At 34.3% G+C, this 23,990-nt stretch overlaps 4 protein-coding genes across 4 annotated transcripts; 2 read left to right on the plus strand and 2 right to left on the minus strand.

Moving 5' to 3' along the window:
• Positions 1–401: 401 nt before the first annotated feature.
• On the minus strand, positions 402–1,957 carry LOC148586404 (uncharacterized). The gene is made up of 3 exons (XM_088515614.1): positions 1,605–1,957; positions 1,070–1,456; positions 402–783 (listed from the first exon to the last, which is right to left on the minus strand). Exons 1-3 carry the CDS (start codon positions 1,955–1,957, stop codon positions 402–404), a joined length of 1,122 nt encoding a protein of 373 aa, XP_088371740.1.
• A 2,712-nt stretch (positions 1,958–4,669) lies between these two features.
• LOC132179738 (nudix hydrolase 17, mitochondrial) lies at positions 4,670–5,997 on the plus strand. Its single transcript, XM_059592502.2, has 5 exons — positions 4,670–4,817; positions 5,099–5,207; positions 5,376–5,462; positions 5,585–5,713; positions 5,848–5,997. The coding sequence occupies exons 1-5, from the start codon at positions 4,744–4,746 to the stop codon at positions 5,956–5,958; spliced, it is 510 nt and encodes a 169-aa protein (XP_059448485.1). The 5' UTR covers positions 4,670–4,743; the 3' UTR covers positions 5,959–5,997.
• A 6,990-nt stretch (positions 5,998–12,987) lies between these two features.
• On the plus strand, positions 12,988–17,065 carry LOC132178831 (uncharacterized). The gene is made up of 6 exons (XM_059591391.2): positions 12,988–13,506; positions 14,782–14,899; positions 15,104–15,447; positions 15,544–15,675; positions 15,767–15,865; positions 15,988–17,065. The coding sequence occupies exons 1-6, from the start codon at positions 13,070–13,072 to the stop codon at positions 16,502–16,504; spliced, it is 1,647 nt and encodes a 548-aa protein (XP_059447374.2). The 5' UTR covers positions 12,988–13,069; the 3' UTR covers positions 16,505–17,065.
• A 1,369-nt stretch (positions 17,066–18,434) lies between these two features.
• Positions 18,435–23,584, minus strand: LOC132177857 (1-aminocyclopropane-1-carboxylate oxidase homolog 4). The gene is made up of 3 exons (XM_059590333.2): positions 22,922–23,584; positions 22,439–22,826; positions 18,435–19,264 (listed from the first exon to the last, which is right to left on the minus strand). The coding sequence occupies exons 1-3, from the start codon at positions 23,383–23,385 to the stop codon at positions 19,016–19,018; spliced, it is 1,101 nt and encodes a 366-aa protein (XP_059446316.2). The 5' UTR covers positions 23,386–23,584; the 3' UTR covers positions 18,435–19,015.
• Positions 23,585–23,990: the final 406 nt, after the last annotated feature.

Consider the following 23,990-nt stretch of genomic DNA (forward strand, 5'->3'; position numbering starts at 1 on the left):
CACTTTGAATGATGGTCTTCGGTGAGGAGAAATCCCCCCCAAACACAACTTTATTTCTTCTGTGCCAAAGGTGTCGTGCTATAGCGGCAAAGACCGCAACTTCCTCCCTCCCCACCATACCCATGATCTTTTCCGTTAGTGTCATGAAGCAATCTACATGAGTCCGGCACTTTTGTATTTTCATCGAACAATCAACCCAAACATCTTGTGCTGAAAGACAACTCCACTGGATATGATCTACTGTTTCTCTTTCAAGTCCACAGATTGGGCATAAAGGGTCAGGGACAATTTTGCGTTTGTGTAAAGTGTCTCTTGTGGGCAAGATGTTGTTACAAGCCTTCCACAGGAACTTTTGCTGGGCCCTTGATTTTCCATAGTTGTCTCCACAAGCCAGCCCCTAATTAAGGGTTTGAGCAGGATCCCTTCTCGTGGTTTCCCAAAGTTTTTGTAAAATGGTAAGCACTTTTGACTGTGAAGTCTCCATTGCTGGTGCCAGTCCAAATGAGATGATCTGGATGTTTGCCTAGGCATATAACTAAGCTGCAGATAGTTGTTGCCTCATCCTCCATGAACACCTCCTTTATGAAAGGGATATTCCACCATTTGCTATCCGCATCTATTAGTTCACTTACCGTGGCATCACTGTGAAGGTATCTGATTGGAGTCTTAACAGCAAAAGTTGTTGTCATGGGAATCCATCTATCCTGCCAGATTTTAATAGACCTCCCATCCCCTACACGCCACATTAGTCCTTCAGCCAGCAACATCTTAGCATTCCACAGGCTACACCATACATATGAAGGTTGATTGCCCAATACAGAGGTAAGAAAAGAACCCAATGGAAAATATTTTTTTTTTCAAAATTTGGGCTACTAGGGATTCAGGATTTTGCAAAATTCTCCACCCTTCCTTGGCTAAGAGAGCTTGATTAAAGCACTCCAGATCACAATAACCAAGCCCTCCTTGAAGTTTGCTTCTTCCCATATTTTCCTAGCTCGTCCATGCTATACGCGAATGGTTTTTCTTATTGCCCCACCAAAAACGCATCATCGAGTTGATTTTTTTGCACATCGATTTTGGAAGTTGGAAAATGCTCATTGTGTATGTGAGAATGGCTTGAATTACAGCCTTTAAAAGCATCTCTTTGCCTGCCGGAGTCAAGAACTTCTCTTTCCATCCCATTATTTTGTCCCAAATTCTACCTTGTAGTTCCTTGAAAGATCTACTGCGAGATTTACCAATAATCGCTGATAAACCCAGGTACTTCTCGGAGCTCTGGGTCGACTTCACACCAACCACTATTGTTATAAACTCCCGTGTTGCCCACTTTGTGTTCTTGTTGAAAAAGAGGGACGTCTTGTCCCTATTGAGGCGCTGTCCAAACGCTTGTTCATAGTCATCAAATATCTTCTGAACCATTTGCCATTCTTCAAAATTCGCCTTGCAAAAGAGCAAGCTGTCGTCAACAAAAAAAAGATGGTTAATTCTAGTCCCTCCCCATTTTATAGGTAACCCCAACAAAACTTTTGATAATTTCGCCTTCTGCAGCAAAGAGCTCAACCCTTCCGCACAAAGTAGAAAAAGGTAGGGTGATAGTGGATCACCCTGCCTCTCTTGATGGTAGTATATGCCCATAAGGATGCCCATTCACCAACACAGCAAAGGAGATTGTTTTCACAAATAACATAACCAGCTGGATCCACCTATCTGCAAAACCAAGTTTTCTCTTTATCACCTCCAGAAATTGCCATTCGACGCGGTCATAGGCTTTACTCGTGTCGAGTTTGAGGGCCATATAACCCATACGATCTTTCATTTTCTTGTCCATTGTGTGAAGGGCCTCAAAAGCCACTATGACATTATCACTTATAAGCCTCCCATGTATGAAACCGCTTTGGTTCTGCGATATGACATGTGGGAGTACCAGCTTGAGTCTGTTTGCAAGGACTTTTGACATCAGTTTGTAAGCGACATTACATAAGCTTATTGGCCAGAATTCATTAACACAAACAGGATGCTATTTCTTAGGAATCGTACATTAGAACATGGTCATAAAAATCTAAAATTAATTCTCAATGAACCTAAACCTTTTGACTACCACATGCCCAAAAATCGTGGCCTACAAACATCATTAACTCATCCAAATAATTTCTCAAATCGTAGGTACTTTAACTATTTAATAGCTTGACCTATTAAACTTGGAAAAATCATAACTCTTCAATTAAACTCCGAATGATAAGAAATTTAGTTTAAAATTTGTTTCCATTCAAAGGCTTACAACATATTCAAAAATTATAGCAACTCATAACTTTTTGGTACCTCAAAAGTTCCTCGAAATTCAATGGCTCTGTTTGACTAAAATTCTTGTTTTGACACTTGCATCTTCTAAAAATCATAACTCCTTCTTCAAGTGTCAAAAAATCATGAAACCACTTCTAAAATCTTCATTTCTCATCATTATACAAGGTCTTAAAATATTTTTCTTTAAGATCATTCATTGAATTTTTGGCGTCCAAAACAATGTGAGTTTTCTTTCAATAACCCACTAAATTTCTAATTAGCAATTTCCATCATCTTTCACATTAAGTCTACTTACCTAACTCCATATAAATCTTAATAAAATTGCAAATCCTCCTTATCCTTGATATTTAGATCATCTTTATTCCAGGGTATAAATTTCGAGGTATTACACATGCATCTTTTCAAAGCAGTACATATCCAGTGTATATTTGTTGCCAAGTTGATATGGAAATGTAGAAATTAAGATCAAATGTTTTCTTATTATTTGACCATCTTTGGAGGTCGGTATTATAAAGAAGATACATATATATGTTACCAATAAATAGACTTACTTAGCTCTTAGCTATGAATCTGTCTAGTTGCATTATATTGATGTTTTTCTTAAGATAATATATATATATATATATATATATATATATATAAACATTCATTTATCGGGAATATTATAATCAAAATGAGTACGAAATGGATAAGAAAATTCAGATAAACTTAAGCATGGCTATGGGTAAAAATGTTTCCTTATAATTGATCAATTCTTTCTTAGTAAAACCTTTCGCAATAACTCTATGCTTGGTCTCAAACTTCACCCATTTACCTCTCTCTTTGGATTTGGATCTCCTCGGTAACACATAAATTTCTGCATTTATTTAGACGGTTAGATGAAATGGATGACTCATATTTTAGAAAATATGAGGGGATCTCAATCCCCTCTCTTTCGTTTGCACCTAATATAATGCTGTTTAAATGCCTCCACAAGTTTCAAGACATTATTGGAATACATATGTGGATTCCAATTTTGATTCCATAGCCTTGACCCAAAGCCACATCCTTCCGAGATAGTTTCATTTCATATAAGCTTCTCCCTAAAATAGACCACTAGGTTGTAATATATTTGATACAACCACCTAATTTCTAGGTGTACATAATTGTATATAATATAACATTATGACGCAACACGGATGAAAAATGAAATAAAGATAAAGGATTGGCATCTCACCAATTGAATAAATTTGGCATCTCACTAGGAACACAGAGTCTCATCATATAAAAGAGCAATCACAACTCTTCTTAAGGAACAAAATAATTGTTTATTTCTCAATTATAGCTTGTCAAATACAATTGAAACTTATGCTTAAATAGATTAAAACACTAAACCCTAACTCTAATGTGATTGACTTTTGGGCTAAGCTCCATTATTAAATACGAACTCTAAAAACATAAATTAAATATTAAAAACCATTACAAAATAATACTAACTGTAAACTAATATTCTTTCTTCATTCTGCATCACATCCTTTCTAGGACAACTATATTGTTAGATTTGAAGTTGTTCAAATAATCATCTCTTCCAAAAACTCACGTTAATACTTTTATTTTAGATTCCAACTTATCAGACTTTCTTTTCAACAACACATGTTGTAGACAACCCCAAACGTTTGAGTATCTCACACACAAGTTTAGATGAAACTAGTGAAATAGATTAAGGAAGAAAAAGCAGAAGAATCAGAAGGGAAGAAATTAATATTTCCTTCACATTCAAAGAATGGCCGCTGATGTATATAGAAGATGGTGGGAAAGAAACGCGGATTCCATATATATATATATATATATATATAATACTTAATACATATACACGTGAGGATGTTGTCTAGAGTCAACTTGTAGTCATCGCTGAGGAAATGACAGAGAAGCTGAAGAAATGCGAAAGCCCCGGCTGCCACGCGCCACGCTCTTCTATTGACCACTGTAGCAACGAATGACGCGTCCCATTAGGGGCATTAGCTTCAGTGGCAACAGTGATGAGATATTTGCGCTGCATCATCACCCATACTCTGACTCTTCCAAAGACCACCCACCTATTTTTTTAATATACATTGTGGATGGATTGTGGCAGCCGCACACACGTCCTTCTATTGCCTTTTCTATAAATAGCCCGCCAACCTTTCCTTTACCCCATCAAACCCACAACCTTTTTGCCTCCCTGTCTCTTCCCCTCAATTTGCTCTATCATCCGGATCAATTTTTGGTGTTTATATAAATATATATTTAGCTTTTGTGCATGCTTCCAGATTGGCATAACAAACCACAAGGCTAAAGGCCTTAATTTTGTTTGTTTCGAAATTACAAGATCCTTTTCCTTCTTCTTCGATCTCCTTCTCCTTTTGGGTTCTTTTTGTTTCAGATTCTATAATATCTATAGATTCTCAGAAACATCTTTGGAAGATGGTTTGTTTGGTTTCTCGCACGGGAAGAGAGTTGCAAAGGTACAACAACTTGGGTTGCCGTCAAGTTGTCGGGTAAGTTGTCAATCTAATTGATTATATTATATTATATTATATTTCGTTTTCTTTGTTCAATTCATGGATGACTCAGAAAACGTGTTATTCTATTTCACTGTTAATTTCTTCTAATTATATTCTTTCACACTGCATTCCATGAATGAGGGCCGCGGCCCCCATTATAAATTTATAGCTTTTCTCAATTCCTATTCTGCATTGTTGTTTGCTTTATTTTCCCTTTTCTTTTTTAAAAAAGGGATTTTTTTCAATATTCTAATGAATGCTTGATCATGGCGCAGATGCATACCTTATAGATACAAAAGTAATGGGTGTGATGAGAACATGAGCAATGAATTGGAAGTCCTTGTGATCAGTTCACAGAAAGGCCAAGGATTGACGTTCCCCAAGGTATAATAATTTAATTAATGATATCAATTTTGTTTTGTGATGGGCAAATCATATCATTTCATTTCAAAGGAAAAGAAAGAAGAATCGATTTGTTCTCATGAGTGGACTAGTCTTATCATTTGATCATTAGATTATTCAGTAGCACGCTATATATATTTTTCTTTCCAGGGTGGTTGGGAACTTGACGAATCAACAATGGAAGAAGCTGCTTCACGAGAGTCACTTGAAGAAGCCGGCGTTCTTGGCAGCATCGAGGTTAGTGTCTCTTTACAATATTGTATTTGTTGCCGTCAATGGTTGCTCGTTTATTATCACGAGATCGGCTGTTCGAGTCACCTCAAAATGAATAGTGCCTTAATGGTGCATATATATGACAGTGTGAATTGGGAAAATGGAGCTTTATAAGCAAACGGCATGGCACATGTTATGAAGGGCACATGTTCCCTTTATTAGTGAAGGAGCAACTTGATCCATGGCCGGAGAAGAATGTACGCCGGAGACTATGGGTATGCTTTTGCCCAGTCATGAATTTTTATTTATTTATTTATTTTCTTTCTTCCACATTAAGATTTCTCCGGCAGATGTGTCCTAATTGTCTATGTTGGAATTCTGTGGTGTATATATATATATATATATATAGATGACGGCAGCCGAAGCCAGAGAAGTTTGTCAGCATTGGTGGATGAAGGAAGCCTTAGACATATTTGTTGAACGGCAGCACCAGAAAGAAGTTATTTCGCCTGTTTTCTGACACATACATATATACATATAGACGACAACATTGAATTATTGTTTTGTACATAGAACACTGCTTGCAGCAGCCATATATATATATATATATATATATATATATATATAAATCTTCAAAAACCACAACATATGGGATGGCTAGCTGACTAAGAGGAGATGAACTAGAGGCAGGCAGACAAGGGTTAACGTTGTAGTTAAAACAAAAAAAAAAAAGTGTTGATTATTACTTAATTCCTTGTTAATTCTGTACTGATCATGAGATTCCTGGTGTTTGTTGCACCTCAGGAAAATACTACATAGATTTTTTTTTTTTTTTTTTTAATGAGCAAATCCTGTACAAGATGTACATGTTCAGAAAAAAATAATTTCATGAAATGTTTCCAAGGAGATTGTTGTTAATTTAAGTACTTTTGCTTATTGAATTTGGCTTAATTAGGTGATGTAAAAGTTAACGGTTTAAATTTACTTTCAAATCTGAACCGTTGAAAACTTACCGAGAATGAGTTGTAATTTTTTTTACATCACCCAAGTCAAATCGGTTGATTAAAATGCAACTGTAGATGTGTCATCATCACAAATATCATAAAAAGTGGCAACTAACTCAACCTTATCCGATTCCAAAAGAAGAACCTCATTCGATCCGAATGTTGGACTTGGAAGTATTTTGCCAACATACGTATGTATGTAGGGGAATTTCTTTGCGTGCAACTCGAAACCAATTAAGTATGGAGAAAGCATCTTAAGATAATGGAGGGCGAGAATATGTTGGTGTGTAGGATAAAAGTAGAAGAAGTGGTTGATTGCCTTCTTTCTTTTACCCATCTGTTTCTCGCATAATATTCATTGATTCTCCCTCCATTAGGTGCTGTCACATACATGCACCAATTGACTAAAGTCCCTAACTAATAATTATATAATAAATTTTATTTTTTGAAATAAAAAATAAAAAATAAAGCTCTAATATGATAAAAATAATTAATAATTGAAAGTTTGGATAGAGTAATTCTATATACTCAACTTTCATTGAGTTGATGTGACACAGTGCTTACTAGTCCTTAGATTGTGAGAAATGATTGGTGTTAATATTTATTTATTTTTTTTCATATTTTTCACATCTCATCTTACAAATTAGCCATTAAATTTATAGACTTATGTGGACTCCACATATATCAATGGTTGATACCACAAATCTAATTGTTAATATATTGAATTTGTATGAGAATATGTGAGAAATATGGACAAATTATTGACACTTCTCTATGTGAATCCCACATAAATCAATGGTGAACCCTATAGTCTAATGGTTGATCTATTGAATTTGTAAAAAAATATGAAGAAAATATGAGCAAATTATTAACGCCAATCATTTCTTTTATTTAATAAAGGTTAATTCAAGGATTGATGATCACTATCATATTAGATAAATGAGATGCAGTTGAGTATATAGCATTACTCGTCTCATTATCCACTTTCATCGAAGCTCTCAATGTCTATAATTTCTTGAAAAGTCCCACCTGTTTACTTTTCTTTGAAAGTCTCATTAATTTTTCCATTCAAAAAAGTAACGTGTACATAACTTCTTTTATTTTTTTCCAAGGTCAACTTCAATTAAATGCTTAAAGAAGATCAAAAGTAGGAGTGTCAAGGCGGTTACGGTTAACGGTTATTGTCAATAACCGTTAACCGTAACCGCCTAATGGTTAGCGGTTAACCGCCGGTTAGCGGTTAATGAAATAGATAACCGTCCGCTAACTGCTTTTTCAAAATTGAGTTTTTTTTTTAGCCTTTTGGGCTTTTTTAGGCCTTTTTGGGCTTCCTTTTTTTGGGCTTTTTGGGCTTTTTTTTACCCTTTTTTTTTGTTGGTATTTTTAGTGTCTTTTTTAGCTCAATTGCTATAAAAAGAGCCCATATTGAAAAATAAAAAATATTTGACCCAAAATTTACATTTACTTGTACTTTAAAAAAATTTCGTTAAACATTAAATCATAACCAATTAACTATTTTTTTTTAAAAAAAAAAAAAAAAAATCAACACAACATATAAAAAAAAATTCAGAATTCAGACAACTGTCACAACATATAAAAAAAACATATAAAAAAAGTTCAACACAAAGCATATAAAATAAGTTCAAATAAAACATTAAATGATACAAATAAAACATTAAAACTTCATCAATCCTCTCATTTGGTCCTCTAGCAAATCCTGTAGACATCAAAAGAGGAAAAGTTATAAACTTAAACATAAAAATATTAAGGCACAAGCATGTACACATAATTTGATATTGTATAATCATATAATCTCATTAAATTATATCATATGATTAATTATTTAAATTATTATCATATTTACTTATAATCTTTTTCCTTTGAAATGAACTTAATATCTAATGGTAAATGGTAATGTTCAAACTCCTAAATCCTAAATTCCTAAAGTATCTAATAATGTTTTAATTAAATTGTAGTTATAAGTAATATATTGTTTAATTCAATTGAATTAATTGTGATTATCATTGTACATGAATCATATGATTAACTTGTAGACTTATGACTTATGAGTTATGTCATATTATATATATATATATATATATATATATATATATATATATATTATTTATTATTATATAATCATATGATTTAATGATCAAGTCATCATGTGATATAATCATATCAATTATAGTAATAATATATAAATTACTAAAATTGTAATGATAATACATTAATACTTAAATTTTGTTTATAAGTAATACCTTGGTCATTGTTTAATCCAATATTAATTATTTAATTTGATATTATACGAATCATATCATCATTTTACATCAATAATATGATTTACTTGAAGTCTTGAATAAAGTATTTGAATTGTTATTGAATCATACGATTAAGTATTGATATTATACATTTATATTATTCATATGCATATGTAGACTTATATAGACTTATAACATATATAGACTTATAAGTTTATAACATACATTAGAAATAAGTCCCTAGATATTTAATTGTTGTATTAGTATGAATTGGTATATTTATGAGTTATGTCATATTATATATGTATAATTTATTATTATATAATCAAATGATTTAATGATCAATTAATCATGTGATATAATCATATAAATTATGGTGATAATATATTAATACTCAAATTGTGATTTAATTATTTTTAAAAAAAATTGTGATTTAATGATCAAATGATTATATTATATGTATAAATATTTTTATAATTATAATTATAAAAATATATTATATAAAAATGCGGTTAGCGGTTACGGTTAGTAGACCCAATAACCGCTAACCGTTAGGCAGTTATAGCGGTTAGGCGGTTAGCGGTTAATGCGGTTAAGCGGTTAAGCGGTTAGGCGGTTAAGCGGTTAGAGAATAGCGGTTAAAAACCGCCCGCATTGACACCCTTAATCAAAAGTCTTAGTCTCCATGTACATAATTTTTTTTTCTATTAGATTTGTAGGGTCCACTATTGACTGAACTTATTTTCAAATCTAATGATTAATTTATAAAATGAGAGGGATCAAATATAGAGAGAATATTAAATCCTAGCATTTTTCTTTTAATGAAGGTTGACCAAAGATTGATGAGCACTATCATATTAGATAATTAGTGAGATATGAGTTGAGTATGTAGACTCATCTCATTAATTATCCACTTTCATTCAAAACTACCAATGTTTATAATTTCTTGGAAAGTTCTAGTTGTTTAGTTTTTTTGGATTTGGCATACATACTGTTATTAAAATAACAGCATGTATGCTGTAACTTAATTAACGGTCAAGATTGAATTTCTTAAAATATCTATTCATTTTCTCTCTCCTATTAAATGATTCTAAAAATAAACCAACTTTAAAATTCAATCTTTACCGTTGATTAAACTACAGCATACATGCTGTTATTTTAATAACAACCTAGTTTTTTTTAAAAAAAATCTCATTAATTTTTCCATTCATGAAAGTAAAATGTACATAATTTTTTTTTTTTCCAAGGTCAATTTCAATTAAATGCTTAAAGAAGATGGAAAGTCTTAGGCTCCGTTTGGTTTGCACAATCGGCATTCCATTAGGAAAAAGAATAGGTATTACTGGGAATAGAAGAGGTTAGAATGAAATAATTATTCCAATTCTTTAGTTTGGTAGCAACACATATTTCATAATTGGAATTGAACTAAAATTACTAAAAAGCCCATTTGATTCATAATTTTTCCAAAACTCAAATTGTTTTTTTTTTTAAAAAAAAAAAAAAAGAAAAAAAAAAGTGGTTAACGAGTGGTAGCTGACCACCCTAATGGGTGGCCAGCCACCCATAGTATGCACTGGGGGTGGCGCGGCCACCCTGGTAAGAATCGAGGGGGGGGGGGGGGGGGGGGGGCGGGGGGCTAGCCACCCCCGATTCACAGCAACCCCTAAAGGTTGTTGGGGGTGGCTCCACCCCGGAATCTCACCAGGGGTGGTCTTTCCCACCTCCGATGGCCCTAGGGGGCCTTGCAGCCACTACAATTGGTGGCCTGATATTTTGTTTTGTTTGTTTGTTTGTTTTTTTTTTTTTTTTTTTGGAATGTTTGTGAGAAAGAAAAGAAAATATTAATTTTTTGGGAAAACCTTGTCTTTTCTCTCAGAAATAACTATTCCTATGTGTAAGGAATTAATGATTCTCACGGGAATAACTATTCCTAGGAATAGACCCTTAACAAACAAAAGAATGACTATTTCATAGAAATAACTATTTTATTTCAGGAGTCTATTTCGCGAACCAAACGGGCCCTCATCTCCATGTGCATAACTTTTTCTCCAACGTTTATTTGAATACGCGAGATAGGAGTTGAGTATGTAATATTACTGGTCTCATTATCCACTTTCATCAAAACTCTCAATGTCTATAATTTCTTGGAAAGTCTCACTTGTTTATTTTTTATTTTTTTTAGTCTCATTAATTTTTCTATTCATGAAAGTAAAATGTACATAACTTTTGTTTTTCCAAGCTCAATTTCAATTAAATTCTTAAAGAAGATGGAAAGTCTTAGTCTCCACATGCATAACTTTTTCACCAACGTTCACATATCACCACGCTTTGTTGATGACGTCCACGGCGGCCCACTCTATCGACACTGACTCGATGGTAGTCATTTATCTTTTGATGACTCCACTCATTTATCAATAATCAATTATTTAATATTATGCTCATACATAGTACCAAGACATTTTAATCCGGCGTATAGGTCGCCTCCTCCGTTACTTGAACACAAAGCCGCAACTCATTCGATCCTATACTCGACGTGGTAGCCAACTCTAATACCAAATAATACAAATCTTGGATAGAACTCACCCTTGAAAACCAACTTGCAAGGAAAGGGTATTTAAGAGCTTATATACACATGGTCAAGATTATACTTAACGCATGTGAAACATTAAAATCGTAACATATATATATATTAGCAATCTCCAGCACATGAAGCCTGGTTTCAACAGCCGATCACCAATTGATTGTTTTCTATCTACAAAAGGAACATCCGGACAATGATGTTATGACCCCATAGCTAGGAAGCTTGTTCCCACAAGTTGGAGTGATTGAGATTGTCATTCTCACAAGTTGCGTTGCGTATGGTAGCATATGGGCTCCGCTTAAATCCCTAGTCATACTTTGGCTGCTTCACCATCCACTTAAAAATAGAGAGTTTACTTCACCTTTCTTTCCTGTCATTGTTAACTTTTAAATCTATATCCCACTTTTCACTTTTAAATCTAAGCACGTTTTGTTGTTTTTTGTCTTTTTTATCATTTTTCTTTCTATTTTATCATTTCAACCTGGAAGCATTGCTTTTCTTCTTTTTCTTCTATTCCATCATTTCAGCTTTACACTTTTCCTGACTCAAAGTCTCTCTCTGGTTACCCCACTTGAAATGAGTTGTTTAGCTTACGTTAAATTAACAGTTATTTCAAAAGCTTTAATCAGTTATTTTAAAAGGTTTAAGCTGATAGGAAGAGGTAAATTTAGTCATTTAATCAACATTTTAGCGACCCATACCCAATGAATAAAATCAAGGTGTATCATAAGTGCTTGAATCTCGTAATAAGAATTTTCATGCCTTATTAATATAAATCACTTTGATTCTCATTGATGTCTAGGTTGGGTAGAATCAGGTTAAGACTTAGTTGGACTTAAAAGAACCATAGTCAAACTTGAGGGAGTACCTACAGTTCACATTGTCTATGAGCCTCCTGTGCGGCTCTCAAAAAGTATGTGCTACTATGGTTACATCCAAATAAAATAGCCACAATTAATCTCCTCCACACACCCTTTAAGGTAAAAAAAGAAAAAAGGGAAGTGCCAGCATCCCAAGAGAGACTAAACAACGTGGGGTGAGAAATTAGAGATTGAGTTTTCTTTTGAGTTTGAGATTTCAAAACTTCAGCAATTAAATATTTAATAAAATCATAGTTTAACTTTTAAAATTGTAGTTAGCCTTTAACTCGTGCGTTTCTAAAACACACATACTTGCCTGCGATTTGAAAAAGTAAATTATTTTATATTTTTAAATTGTAATTTTTTGAAAACGCACTCCGTATACGCCATCCCAAATGATACATGTGAGCCGCTCTCGATCAAAACAACGTCTTAACCCCCGGGCCCCACTTACATCCATCCATCCACTATGGGCCTGTTTGAGTGTGCGTTTGAAGGGTCTAAAAGTGCGTTTAACACTTAAAGAGTTCGTTTGAAGAAAAAAAATACTTGTTTGGTAAAAAAAATTGAAAATGCTTTTAATGATCCAAAAATTGTCAAAAGCTTAAAAATGAAGCTTCCTATAAAACTTTTTTTTTTTTTTTACTTAAAAGCTCTATTTTTTAAACACCATCACAAACTTGCTCTAAAAAAATGTTTGATTTCTATATTTGGCATATATCTTGTCTATTTTTATATAAAAATAAATTACATATATGAGACCACGAAATAAGTTTCGTACATAGTGAAATTATAAGAGAAATAGACGACGAGAGATAACGCGTAATGCTTTCTTACTGTACACCTGCCATGTTATACAAACACTAGCGACCTACATCCGTGAGTTCCCCGCCAAAACCAGTCTCAATCTTAGTCCAATACTCCAATGCACAAACTCTTCCAAGTCAGTCATGGACGCCTCCATTCCTTCCTCAGGAACCGCTTCCGAGACTCCAGAATTCTCTCAACCAGTTCACTCTTTCACACTCCCACCAAAACCCCAGGCCCCAAATCCAAGCTAGATTTCATTGTAAACCAAGTTGAAGAGCTCCAGTATTCACAACCCACAAAGAAAATAACCCAACCAGCATCTGAGACCGTTGATTCCTCCGATGTGAGGTGCCCCACGGAGGCTGAGAGAACGACGGTTCAGATTTCGCACCCGTGGCCCGAGTGGGTGGACTTGATGGAATGCTTGTTGAAGAGAGGTTACATCGAAGGCGACGGATACCCATTTAGAAATAGCGAACTGGGTGCCAAGGGATCGAACCATATCCGGACCGCGTGCCTTAATTTCGCACGGGATCGGTATGATCTTATAAGGTAATGAGGGTTTAAGGCAAAAGTTTGAGAATCTGATTAATTTATGCTTTGTGAATTGTGTTTTCGTTTGGATTTAATTTGCCTATGCTTGTTGGGGTTTTAGGTTTGGTTTATTTTCTGAGTTAAAAGTTTTGGTTTCAGAATTGAGAACTAGTTTTTTATCCGGGGCCAAGTCTGCATGCAACCTGTTTGATTTTGGAGTTATATGAGATACATGTTATTTAAGTTATGCTTTGCTACCACATTTTGTGGGTATTTTTATTGAATAGGTTATGATTATGTATTACTATGTAGAGAGTAATTATTACAAATTTGCAACTTTGTGCTTGATTGTTTTGTAATGAACAAATAGCTTCATAATTTGTTAATCTTAATTTGTGAGGACCTGCTGGACTGAAGAAAGCCATAGGATTCACTGCTTTTAGAAATTAATGTGGTCTCACCAAAGTTCATCGCATTCATCATCCTTTTGGACTCATTGTAGTCAGAAAGGGGCCTTAGACACAGTTTTCGTAGGTTGGATGAAATGTTTTTGGTTGCTGAGGTGTTTTAGGCTTGAAATGTCTGCATTACTAGCAATAAGAGTGAGTGTCTTGAGACCAATATTTTTAATTGATGACTGATGAGGGAAAGCCCAGTAACCGTATTGGCATATATGTGGAGTGCTACCTATTACCTTGAGAAAATATGTAGATATGATCTAATTCAGGGGAAAGGTGTCACTTTCGGCCTATAGAATGACATAATGAATTAATTACAATCATAGTACTTTGTGACAATTCAAAATAAGGCATTCTATATGAAGGATATTGAATTTGATCCATGATACGTTCATATACACTTCATTCTACTCTAGGGTGTAGATGAATGAAGTGTATAACAGGGAAAAAAAAAAAAACACTAAAATTTATTGAAGCCTTATTCCTAGTATTTTAAGATATGTACAGGGGTCCTATCTGGGAAATCAGATAGCGAAGTATGTATTCAAGATCATATGAACCTAGACTCGAGAACAATTCTGTGTATGCACAATATTTAAGTTGAAATTTTACCTCCTTAGGGAAAGTTCATATCTGCTGAATTTCCCTTTTCTAGACTCTCACATGCTAATGGTCTTCTTCTGTCCATATTGGAAACATCTGTAAAAGTAAAAGTTGCCAAAGAAAAAAAAACACTAGTATTTAGAAGTGAACAGCCTATTTCTTGCCTTTTTGTAGATGGGATGTTCATTTACTGATTCCTATCCTAATGTGTTCTAAATGCCTGTGTTGTCAGGTTCTTGTCAAGGAAAGATATCCATGTCATTGCACGATCTGGATGCCCAAGCATAGATAGGAAAGTTGTCAACTCAGGAAAGCGATTGAGGGCACATGTTGGTATTGACGAGGGAAATGTATGTCTTCAGCTTTTCCCAGTATTTACCTCTAAGTTGATTAATTTGATAAAATATATATATATTTTTTTACTCAAATAAATTAAAATTTAAAATCTTTGAGTTATTCAATATATTTTAATTCAACTTAAGCTTCTCTGAGAAAGATACCTTTTTTGATTAATAGCTACTTATTACATCTAATATGAATCGAAATTTTAGTAGGTTTGCAGCTCTTGCAATTTAAGGGGAGACTGTGACAGGGCGTATGTGAAGGCACGTCAAGAAGAAGGTGGGCGAACTGTGGATGTCATGCGCATCTTGTTAACATATGCGCTTGATCCAATTACTGGTACATTGGAGAACAAGTCATTATTAAACAAACTGGTTAAAGAATCTGTTAGAAGGCTGCTGAAAGAAATGGTAGAGTATAGCACCAAGGAACTTGACTCCAAGCTCCCAAAGGCGACGCCCTTGAAAAGGGTTGCATCAGCAAAAGACCATTCCAGTCCACCAGGAAAAGGCCATTTAAATGTCCCAATGAAGCAAGGGGACTGGCTTTGTCCCAAGTAATTTGACTGCTGGCCTTGTGATTTAAAATATTGAATCTTGCTATATTTTAATTAGTGAGTTACCCTTCCTTCTGTTTTTTTTTTCCCCTGTAGGTGCAACTTCCTCAATTTTGCCAAAAATGTCAAGTTCTTGCGGTGTGATGGTTTATTCGAAGAAAGACTAAGACAACTATGTGAGGATCAAAATCATCTTCCATTAAAGAAGGGGGATTGGATATGTGACAAGTAATGGCTTTAGTCACATGTTGCTTTTAAGATCATTTGAACTTTGTACTAGTTACGGTTCTGTTTCTAATGGAGACTTGAATTTTAACAGATGCAATTTCTTAAATTTTGCAAAGAATACAAGATGTTTGCAATGCAAAGAGAAGCCTCCAAAGAGGCAACTTAATCCAGGGGAGTGGGAATGTGACTCGTAAGTTCTCTTCCTAATTCAATCTCTTTTTTTGTACTTTGAACTCAATGCTATGCTTTGAAATAATTCCTCTTTGCCCTTTGAACTGTTTTGAATTCGGTAAGCAATCTGTCTTTGTATAGGTGTAACTACATCAACTTCAGAAAAAACATGGTGTGCTTGAAATGCGACTACAGACGACCAAAAGCATCAAATACTTCAGTTACCTCCGCTCAACCTCGACATGATAATGGAGGCTACCATAACAAGAGTGAAGTGACTGATATTAATGACAAGCCATCTGTTGGACAAAATAGAAAAAGTCTATATAAAGATTCAAATACGTGGAGATTTGTGGAGGATAGTGATGATTATGCTCGCTCAAGATCAAGGGATGAAGATTCTGGATTTGTAGATTTCCCCATTGCTGGGGGTAAGTCTGATTTGTCTCAAAATGCACAAAGGAGAGAAAGATGGAAGCTGGAGATGCAAGAGAGGAGCAAAGGCAGCATAAGGGCAAGGCCAGAAGATGATGAATTCAGGTCTGCACATGTTCCAAGAACGAGGCATTTCCCTGAATCTGCCGATGATGACGAAATGGCCGACTGGTTTGGGCATGGAAACACTGAAACAAACATGCATGTTCAAGTACCTGATTAATTGCAAGATTGATTGAAGTTAAAAGCATTGCCATTGGAAGCACATGCTTCCCAACTTGATTCAAAATTGCAATACATTTGGTCATTGTTAGTGAAGTACTAAATTGTTCACTAAGAGAAATAGTCGAAGGTGGTTTACTGGAAATCCAAGTTCTTCCCACTCGTATTGGTTTCCTTATGCGCTGTTTGGTTGCTGAGTTGTGTTTGAACTTTGGCTTTCTGGCAGCACAAGAAAACATTACAGCAGAAGGTATGACCGAGTGCCATGAATCCTGAGAATGCTGAACACCATGGTTTTGTATAAATTGCGGGCTACTGTCATTTTATAGGATACTCTGTACTACAATGGTTTTGCAGGCTACTGTAGTTACACAAGTACTATGAGTCATGAGAATGTTGTACACCATGCCGTTTCTACATGGGTTTTACCGTGCTGTGCAAATGGCCATGGATGGCCGAATCACACCTAAATGATTAGGAAATTGTTCGCCACCTCGTTGGTCATATCTGAAGGTGGCGAAGCCATTTCTAATGGTAATTCGGAAGTTTGGCAACCCCTCAATTTTATTTTATTTTTTCTTTTTTGGCTAATTTGAAATAATCGAGTCACCCTCAAATGGCCAGAGAAAGAAAGTGGTGAAACCATCCCTTTGGCCATATCGGGGGAGGCTAAACCACTCCCCTGGCCAAAGGGAATAGTACATAGTACCCCTCCATTTCACTTGAAATGGAGAGGAGTGTGTTAGTGTTAAATAGGGGCAAAATTGTCTAAACATTAACATTGGGGCAATTTTGTCCTTCATATTTGCACCAACCGCTCATTTCCATTTCAATTATTTTATTTAAAATAGAGAAAATCATTTTTTCTTACGGGGTGGTTGAACCACCTCCTATTGGCCAAAGGGGTGGCTGAACCATTCCCTATTTGGCCAAGGGGATGGCTCATCCCCTTGGACCAAAGGGTGGTTCGACCACTCTTTGGTTTTACATTTTTTTTTTTTTTTTCAAAAGAGAAATAGTTTCTGTTTTTGTTTTTTTTTTTTTTTTTTTTTAAGACATTTTAGCATTATTTTTATTTTATTAAGAGTTTTCGTCTTTGGGAAAGCATTAATAACTTTTTGGTAGTTCGAGAGGATATTATCTCAATCAAAAGTTTTTTTTTTTTTTTTTTTTAGGGGAATTCTATCAACTAGGTAATAGTTTGAGGAGAATATGTTAAAATTTTCCTAAATTTTAATATCAACCGGATCCGGCATCCTTTATAAGCCTATCAAGCTGAGTCGAGCTTATACAACTTTGTTCACGAGCCTAATCCGAGATGAACCAAGCTTTGGCGTGTTCAACTTATTTAATAAACAAGTGTGTAAATATGTTTTACTGCTTGTTTTATAAATGAACCAATCCCAAGGCAAACTAATTCGAATCGAGCTTAAGCTTGTTCACGAGCAGCTCTGTTTATTTACAATCCTAATACTAAGTTTATTAATGGTTTATTTATAGATTTTGCATAAAAAAATATAAATACATTTTCTACTCACCCACTCTCGCTTGACAACGGATTTCTCCATCGTATCCGAATCTTAAACTGCAGGCATTCCCTTGTGAGTGCATAATAGAACTATTTACGTTGCCAATTTGTAAGTACAAAGACCTTGTGTAAAAACTTCATACCACTGTAAAAATTCTGTGGCATCAAATACTTGGGACACTCTTTCTCTTATTAATAACAAGGGCCGATTGACAACGTAGGCATAGCCAACTTCGGAGAAAGATCATGAGCTGGTCCTTCAGTTTAAAAGGATAAAATTGTCTAAAAGACGTGAGATTACAATTTTTTCTCTCCAAAAGTGAGGAATCAACTCCTCTCCATTTCAAATCATTGATGGGTTTCAGAACGAGTTGCTTCAAAATAAAGAGGAGATAAATTTGATATATTATTCAAAATACAAGAGAGTTAAACATGAGTAAATTAGTATACATATTAGGATACTACTTCTAACTCAAAAGCATAAGCTAATGTGGGACACAAACCTTATAGGTGCATGCACAATAACTATCCCATCACTTGTGAGTCTCTTCCACATTGACCACACTCCCTCACACACAAGAGTGTCACGCGTACTCCAAGAGAAACTACTCAAACGCATCAAACCAAGACATTCATATTAGCAATAGCGGAAGCTAACCAAACCATAGGCTCTGATACTAATTGTTGGAGAGACAAACATCAAGAGAGTTAAACAAGAGTAAATTAATATACATATTATGACACTATTTCAAGCGTCCACTTAGATATATTAACCATTATTATTTTTTACACTATCTCAATATGGAACACAAATCTCACAAGTGCATGCACAATGTTAGCAAAAGGCACCATGAGGGCAAGGTAATGTCGATGAATTTAGGTCTTCCACTACTATGGGGCAATTGCTTTTCTTTTGTATATATAATTTCGTGTGTAGGTACTCTATATGGTAATCATTGTTTCAGGCCATTAATCATTAGTGTTTCACAGCTTATAGTAATTTGCCAAAGATTTGCCCTCCAACTCCTTTCCCAAAAACCTGGTCATGAAGTCCATTAACGAGAAGTGCTGGTAAATTGCAGGTTTCTGTGCTGAGATTATCTCCGGCAACGGTCCATACAACGAATCTCTATTCCCTGGGTTGAAGAAAAGCGTCATCGACAATCGTGCTTCATTCTTGGGGTTCGCCAACACTCGGTGCTCTGCACTTTTGTATTCTCCGTTTGATATGATCTGAACACCTCAACATTTTGGATATGAGTTAGATAAAAAATAAAAATAAAAAAATCTTTAGCTTCCTTACAATTTCCGAAAAAAATCAGAGTATCCATTTCATACTCAATATTTAAAGTTTGTGTATGTAAATATACTAATATAGTGTTTAAAAAAGCGTAAAAAAAATAAAAATTAAAAAAAATAAAGGCTATCTTTCTTTTTCAATGTTCAGTGATAAGAGCATCATCGAACTAGACACTTTCGTTCAGTCTCCAAGAGGCAGCTCAATCGGTTAGAGATCACGCCTTATAAAGCGGAGATCTCTAATTCGAATTCCCCTTCCCTTCTTGTGTAAACATATCAAAAAAAAAAAAAAAAAAAACATTCAGTTTCTTTTTGAAAGCCTTAAAGCATTTTTGTGATTATGAAATAGACATTTTAAAGCCCAAAAAAAAAAAAAGAAAAAATAAATAAATAAAGTCATTTAAAAGCTTTACTCAAAATAGCGTCTTAGCCATTTTTAGGATAAACAGTCAAAGAATTATTTTTAAAGTGTTTTATCAAATAGCACAACTTTTGTTTAGTACAACTTTTTAGGTACTAGCAACATATTTTTTTCAAATTTTCTAAAAGTATCTCCGCCAATAGTAGTTAAAATAGTTATGGAAAAAGTACAAATTTTTATTTTAACTATTGTTTTTTCTATATCTATTATACTCTATATTTTATTTAAATATTATTTATTTTTTACTGTAGGGAGAGAGAAAGAAGGGAGAGAGAAAAGAACAATAAAATTGTTAAAAGTAGCAAATTTTTAGAACATCTTTACTTTAGAGGATCTGTGGTATTAAAGTAGCATAATAATAGCTAAATATATAACTTGAATCACTTAATTAAAATGCTCTAACTCAATCACGAGTAGACTATTAATTTATCCAAGTCAACAATCTCACCAAATTTTACTCACTAAAATAACTAAAAGTGCAATTCACTTTTTAAGACCACCAACAACAACCTCCATACTTTAATAATCTACTTTCACTACTTTATTTAAATATTATTTTTCAAAGATTTGTTTATTTTTTCTCTTAACTTTTATATTTTTGAATGTTTGTATTTTTCTAATGGTATATTTTAAGAATATTTGTCTTATTCTAACGGTAATATTTTTAAAAATTTGTAATTTTTCTAACGGTCATATTTTTGAATTTGTGTCTTATCCTAGCGGTTATATTTTCAAAAATTTTGTCTCATCTTAACGGTCATATTTTTGAAAATTTTGTCACATCCTAACGATCATATTTTTGAAAAGCAAAAAAGAAGGGAGAGAGACTGCAAAGAAAAGGGAAAGAAAAAGAAAAAAAAAAAAGAGAGAGAAACGAAAAGCAACATGGAGAGAGAAATTATATTTGTTTAGGATTAAATACCTAATTCTCCCTTAGAGTTTCAGCACTTTATTTTTTGCCCCTTTGAGCATTTCCACCAGCTTAGATAAAAGACCAATATTAGCTATATTTAGCTATTATTGTTCTTTTTTTTAGCTATAATAGAGTAGCTTGTCATTAGCTAAAATATCTACATTACTACAGTAAATAGCAATTTGGAGTTATTCACTGTATCATACTAGATGAATAAAATATTATTTATTTTTCTTTTGTTTATTATTTCTTTATTTCAACTCTTTTCACCCAACATCTTTTATTTCTTCCCAACACCTCTTCACATCTGCTACGTCTCTCTCTCAAACATAAAATTTCTTCACACAGTTGAATGAAAAAATTGAATGCAGAAAAAAATTATTTCATGGAAACACACGAATGGAAACAAAGCAATTGCAATTGGATGAAAAAATTTAATGCAAAAAAAATTATTGCATAGAAACACACGAATGAAAACAAATTAATTGTAGTTGGATGAAAAAAATTATATGTTATTAATTTTAAGAATTAGTACCTGCATGTAAGATGAATGTTCCTCATATATATTTATTTTTGTTTTTATGAATGATTTGTATATATGTGCTTCTTTTTCCCTTTAATTAAGTTTTGGCAATAATATAATATAAAAAAATTAGTGAGAAATAATATTTTAAAACAAGTAAAGAATGAAATAAAGAATCTGTTAAAATGTATAGTGAAAAACAATAGTTAAAGTAAAAAATTGTACTTTTGCACTAGGTAAAATACATAATGCTGTTGGAGATGCTTTTAGGATTATTTAGATCACTGGAGATACATGTGATTTTGATAAAGACGGAGATTGTGTTTACGTTAAAATTCCGTATAAAACTTAACGGAATGCCACGTTAGTAGGAGTGGGCAGATTAACTGGTTACCAATTATCGACCGATTACCAAATTTAACCGAACCGATAGTTATAGGTCGGTAATTGGTTAAAAATTTTATACCGATAAGCTTATCGGTCAGTAATCGGTCGCTTAATAATTTGTTATCGAAAAACCAATATGATCGATAAGTTTTTTAATTTTTAATTTTTTATAATTTTATATTTATTATTGAAACTAAAACAACGTCGTTTTGGTTTTTATTTTATATTGTAAATGTTACCGAAAATTATCGGTCATATTGGTAATCGGTTAATTGGTCGGTTAAATCGGTTTTTTGTGGGCTTTTTATTAAGCTTTTAACTGGTTGCTAATTGGGCCAAAAATTAATTGTTTTGGAGACTTAAATACGTTTTGTTGGGTTAAAGCCTAAAATATCTTATTAAAAATTAGTTATTTTGAAATATATTTTTGGCTGAAATAGCTTATTGAAGCTTTTTTTTTATATTGATCCACTACAATATAAAATAAAAATCAAAACGACGTCGTTTTGGTGAGTGAACAGTAATTTTTAAATTTGGTGATCACCTCACTACTTTTTTTGTTAAAGTAGTGATGCTGAAAAGTGAACATTTAAGCCATTTTAGTTAAATTGCCTCACTAAAATAATCAAAAAATAATTTTGGTAAAACTACAAGGAGTACTCTAAATTTGGAATAAAGTATTAAATTACTATTTATTAAAAAAATTTAAGCGGATAAGAACGTGAATTTAACTCTTTAATTAATATTTCAACAATCTTTCTCTTTCTCAAGTGACAACTCAAATTCCCTATTATCAAGGGGCATAGGTGGAATATTTAAGATAAAATTTATGATGTGTTTATCACAATATTTGAGAGCACGTACCTGAAGCAAATCCCCAATGTTAACAACAAGAGCTCCAGGGAGAGGCTTAACATCCACGTAAACACCACCATACTTAACCTGCAACCCACCAACATGATCCTGCTGCACCACCGTCAACACCCCTGGATCTGTATGATACGCAAGCCCAACCGTTAGATCAGGCTGTGGGCAGTGCGGGTAGTAGTTCCCCACCATCACTCTCCCTTCCAAACATGTCATCTCCTTCAACCTATTAGCCTCCACTCCCAGCCCCTCACAAAGCAGCCCCGCCAAGAGCTCTCCCAGCTGTTTGATCTCTTGGTCCCACTCAATCACCTCCTTTCTGAATATCTCAGGGATTTCATCCTCATCCACCACCTTCGGCCCCAGTCTTACCAGGAGGGTGTCCCTATTACAATAAAATATGAAATTAAAAACATATATAATATTCAAAACTTAAAAAATAAAAAATAAAAACTCGATCTAATCTTTTTGTTTGGGTACCTCCAACTGGCGGCTTTGGAATGATACAAGTCGAGGTTGGAAAAGTAGGAAACGCCGATTCCCCTCTCTCTAGTATACAACCGTGCCTTTATATCCGTCGGCTGCTCGTAGAAGCCCTTGACGGAGGCCATCGCACGCTCCAGAACTCCCAGCGGAACACCGTGGTTGACAATCTGGAAGAATCCTACGGTGGAGGAAGCGCGTCTGATCTGCTCAACGATAACAGAGCGGCCATGATCCGAGTCGACCCCGGCGAGGTCGATGGCTGGGATGAAATCGGGTCCAGATCCGACTGCAGAGCCGGATTTGAGGTCGGAGAGAGTCTCGGGTGGGTGGACGAAGAAGCGAGGGATGGTGGTGATGCCGGAGTCGACAAGGCCTTTGACGCCGATCTTGGAATCGTCGAATTCCTTCACCGCTTTGGGTCGGTCGTATTCTTCGTCGTCGGTTGTTGCCGTGGCCATGGTCTCCGGTATGCGTGCGTTAGAGTGCGTTGTAAATATCGTAGAAAAATGCAAAAGCGCACTGATTGTTGAAGGTGGGCCACGAAATAGTTGAAGGTGGTTTACTGGAAATCCAAGTTCTTCCCACTCGCATTGGTTTCCTTATGCTCTGTTTGGTTGCTGAGCTGTGTTTGTACTTTTGACTTTATGGCAACACAAAGAAAAAATTACAGCAGAAGGCATGACCGACTACTATGAGTCCTCAGAATGCCCGTACACCTGCAAACAAAAAAAAAAAAAAAAAAAAAAAAATTAAGGTGATTCAGCCCTGGTGTACAGACATTATTATTTTTTTCTTTTCTCTTTTCTTTTTTTTTCTTCATATTTTTATTTTATTTTATTAACGGTATTTTTGTCATCGGATAAACATTAATATTTTTTTTTCTTAATTTGAGTGACATTATTTAAATTGAAAGTTTATGACAACATTGCCAAGTAAGTAGTAATTTGTGAAGAATATGTGAATCTTTCCTTAAATTTTAATATTGTCCAAACCTGGCACCTTTTTCCATTGTCATCTACTATCCTTTCTTTCCCTGCTTGGGCTGACATATATCAAACAAGCC

The sequence above is a fragment of the Corylus avellana genome, chromosome 4 (genome assembly GCF_965113065.1).
Source record: "Corylus avellana chromosome 4, dhCorAvel1.hap1.2, whole genome shotgun sequence".
Lineage (NCBI taxonomy): Eukaryota > Viridiplantae > Streptophyta > Magnoliopsida > Fagales > Betulaceae > Corylus > Corylus avellana.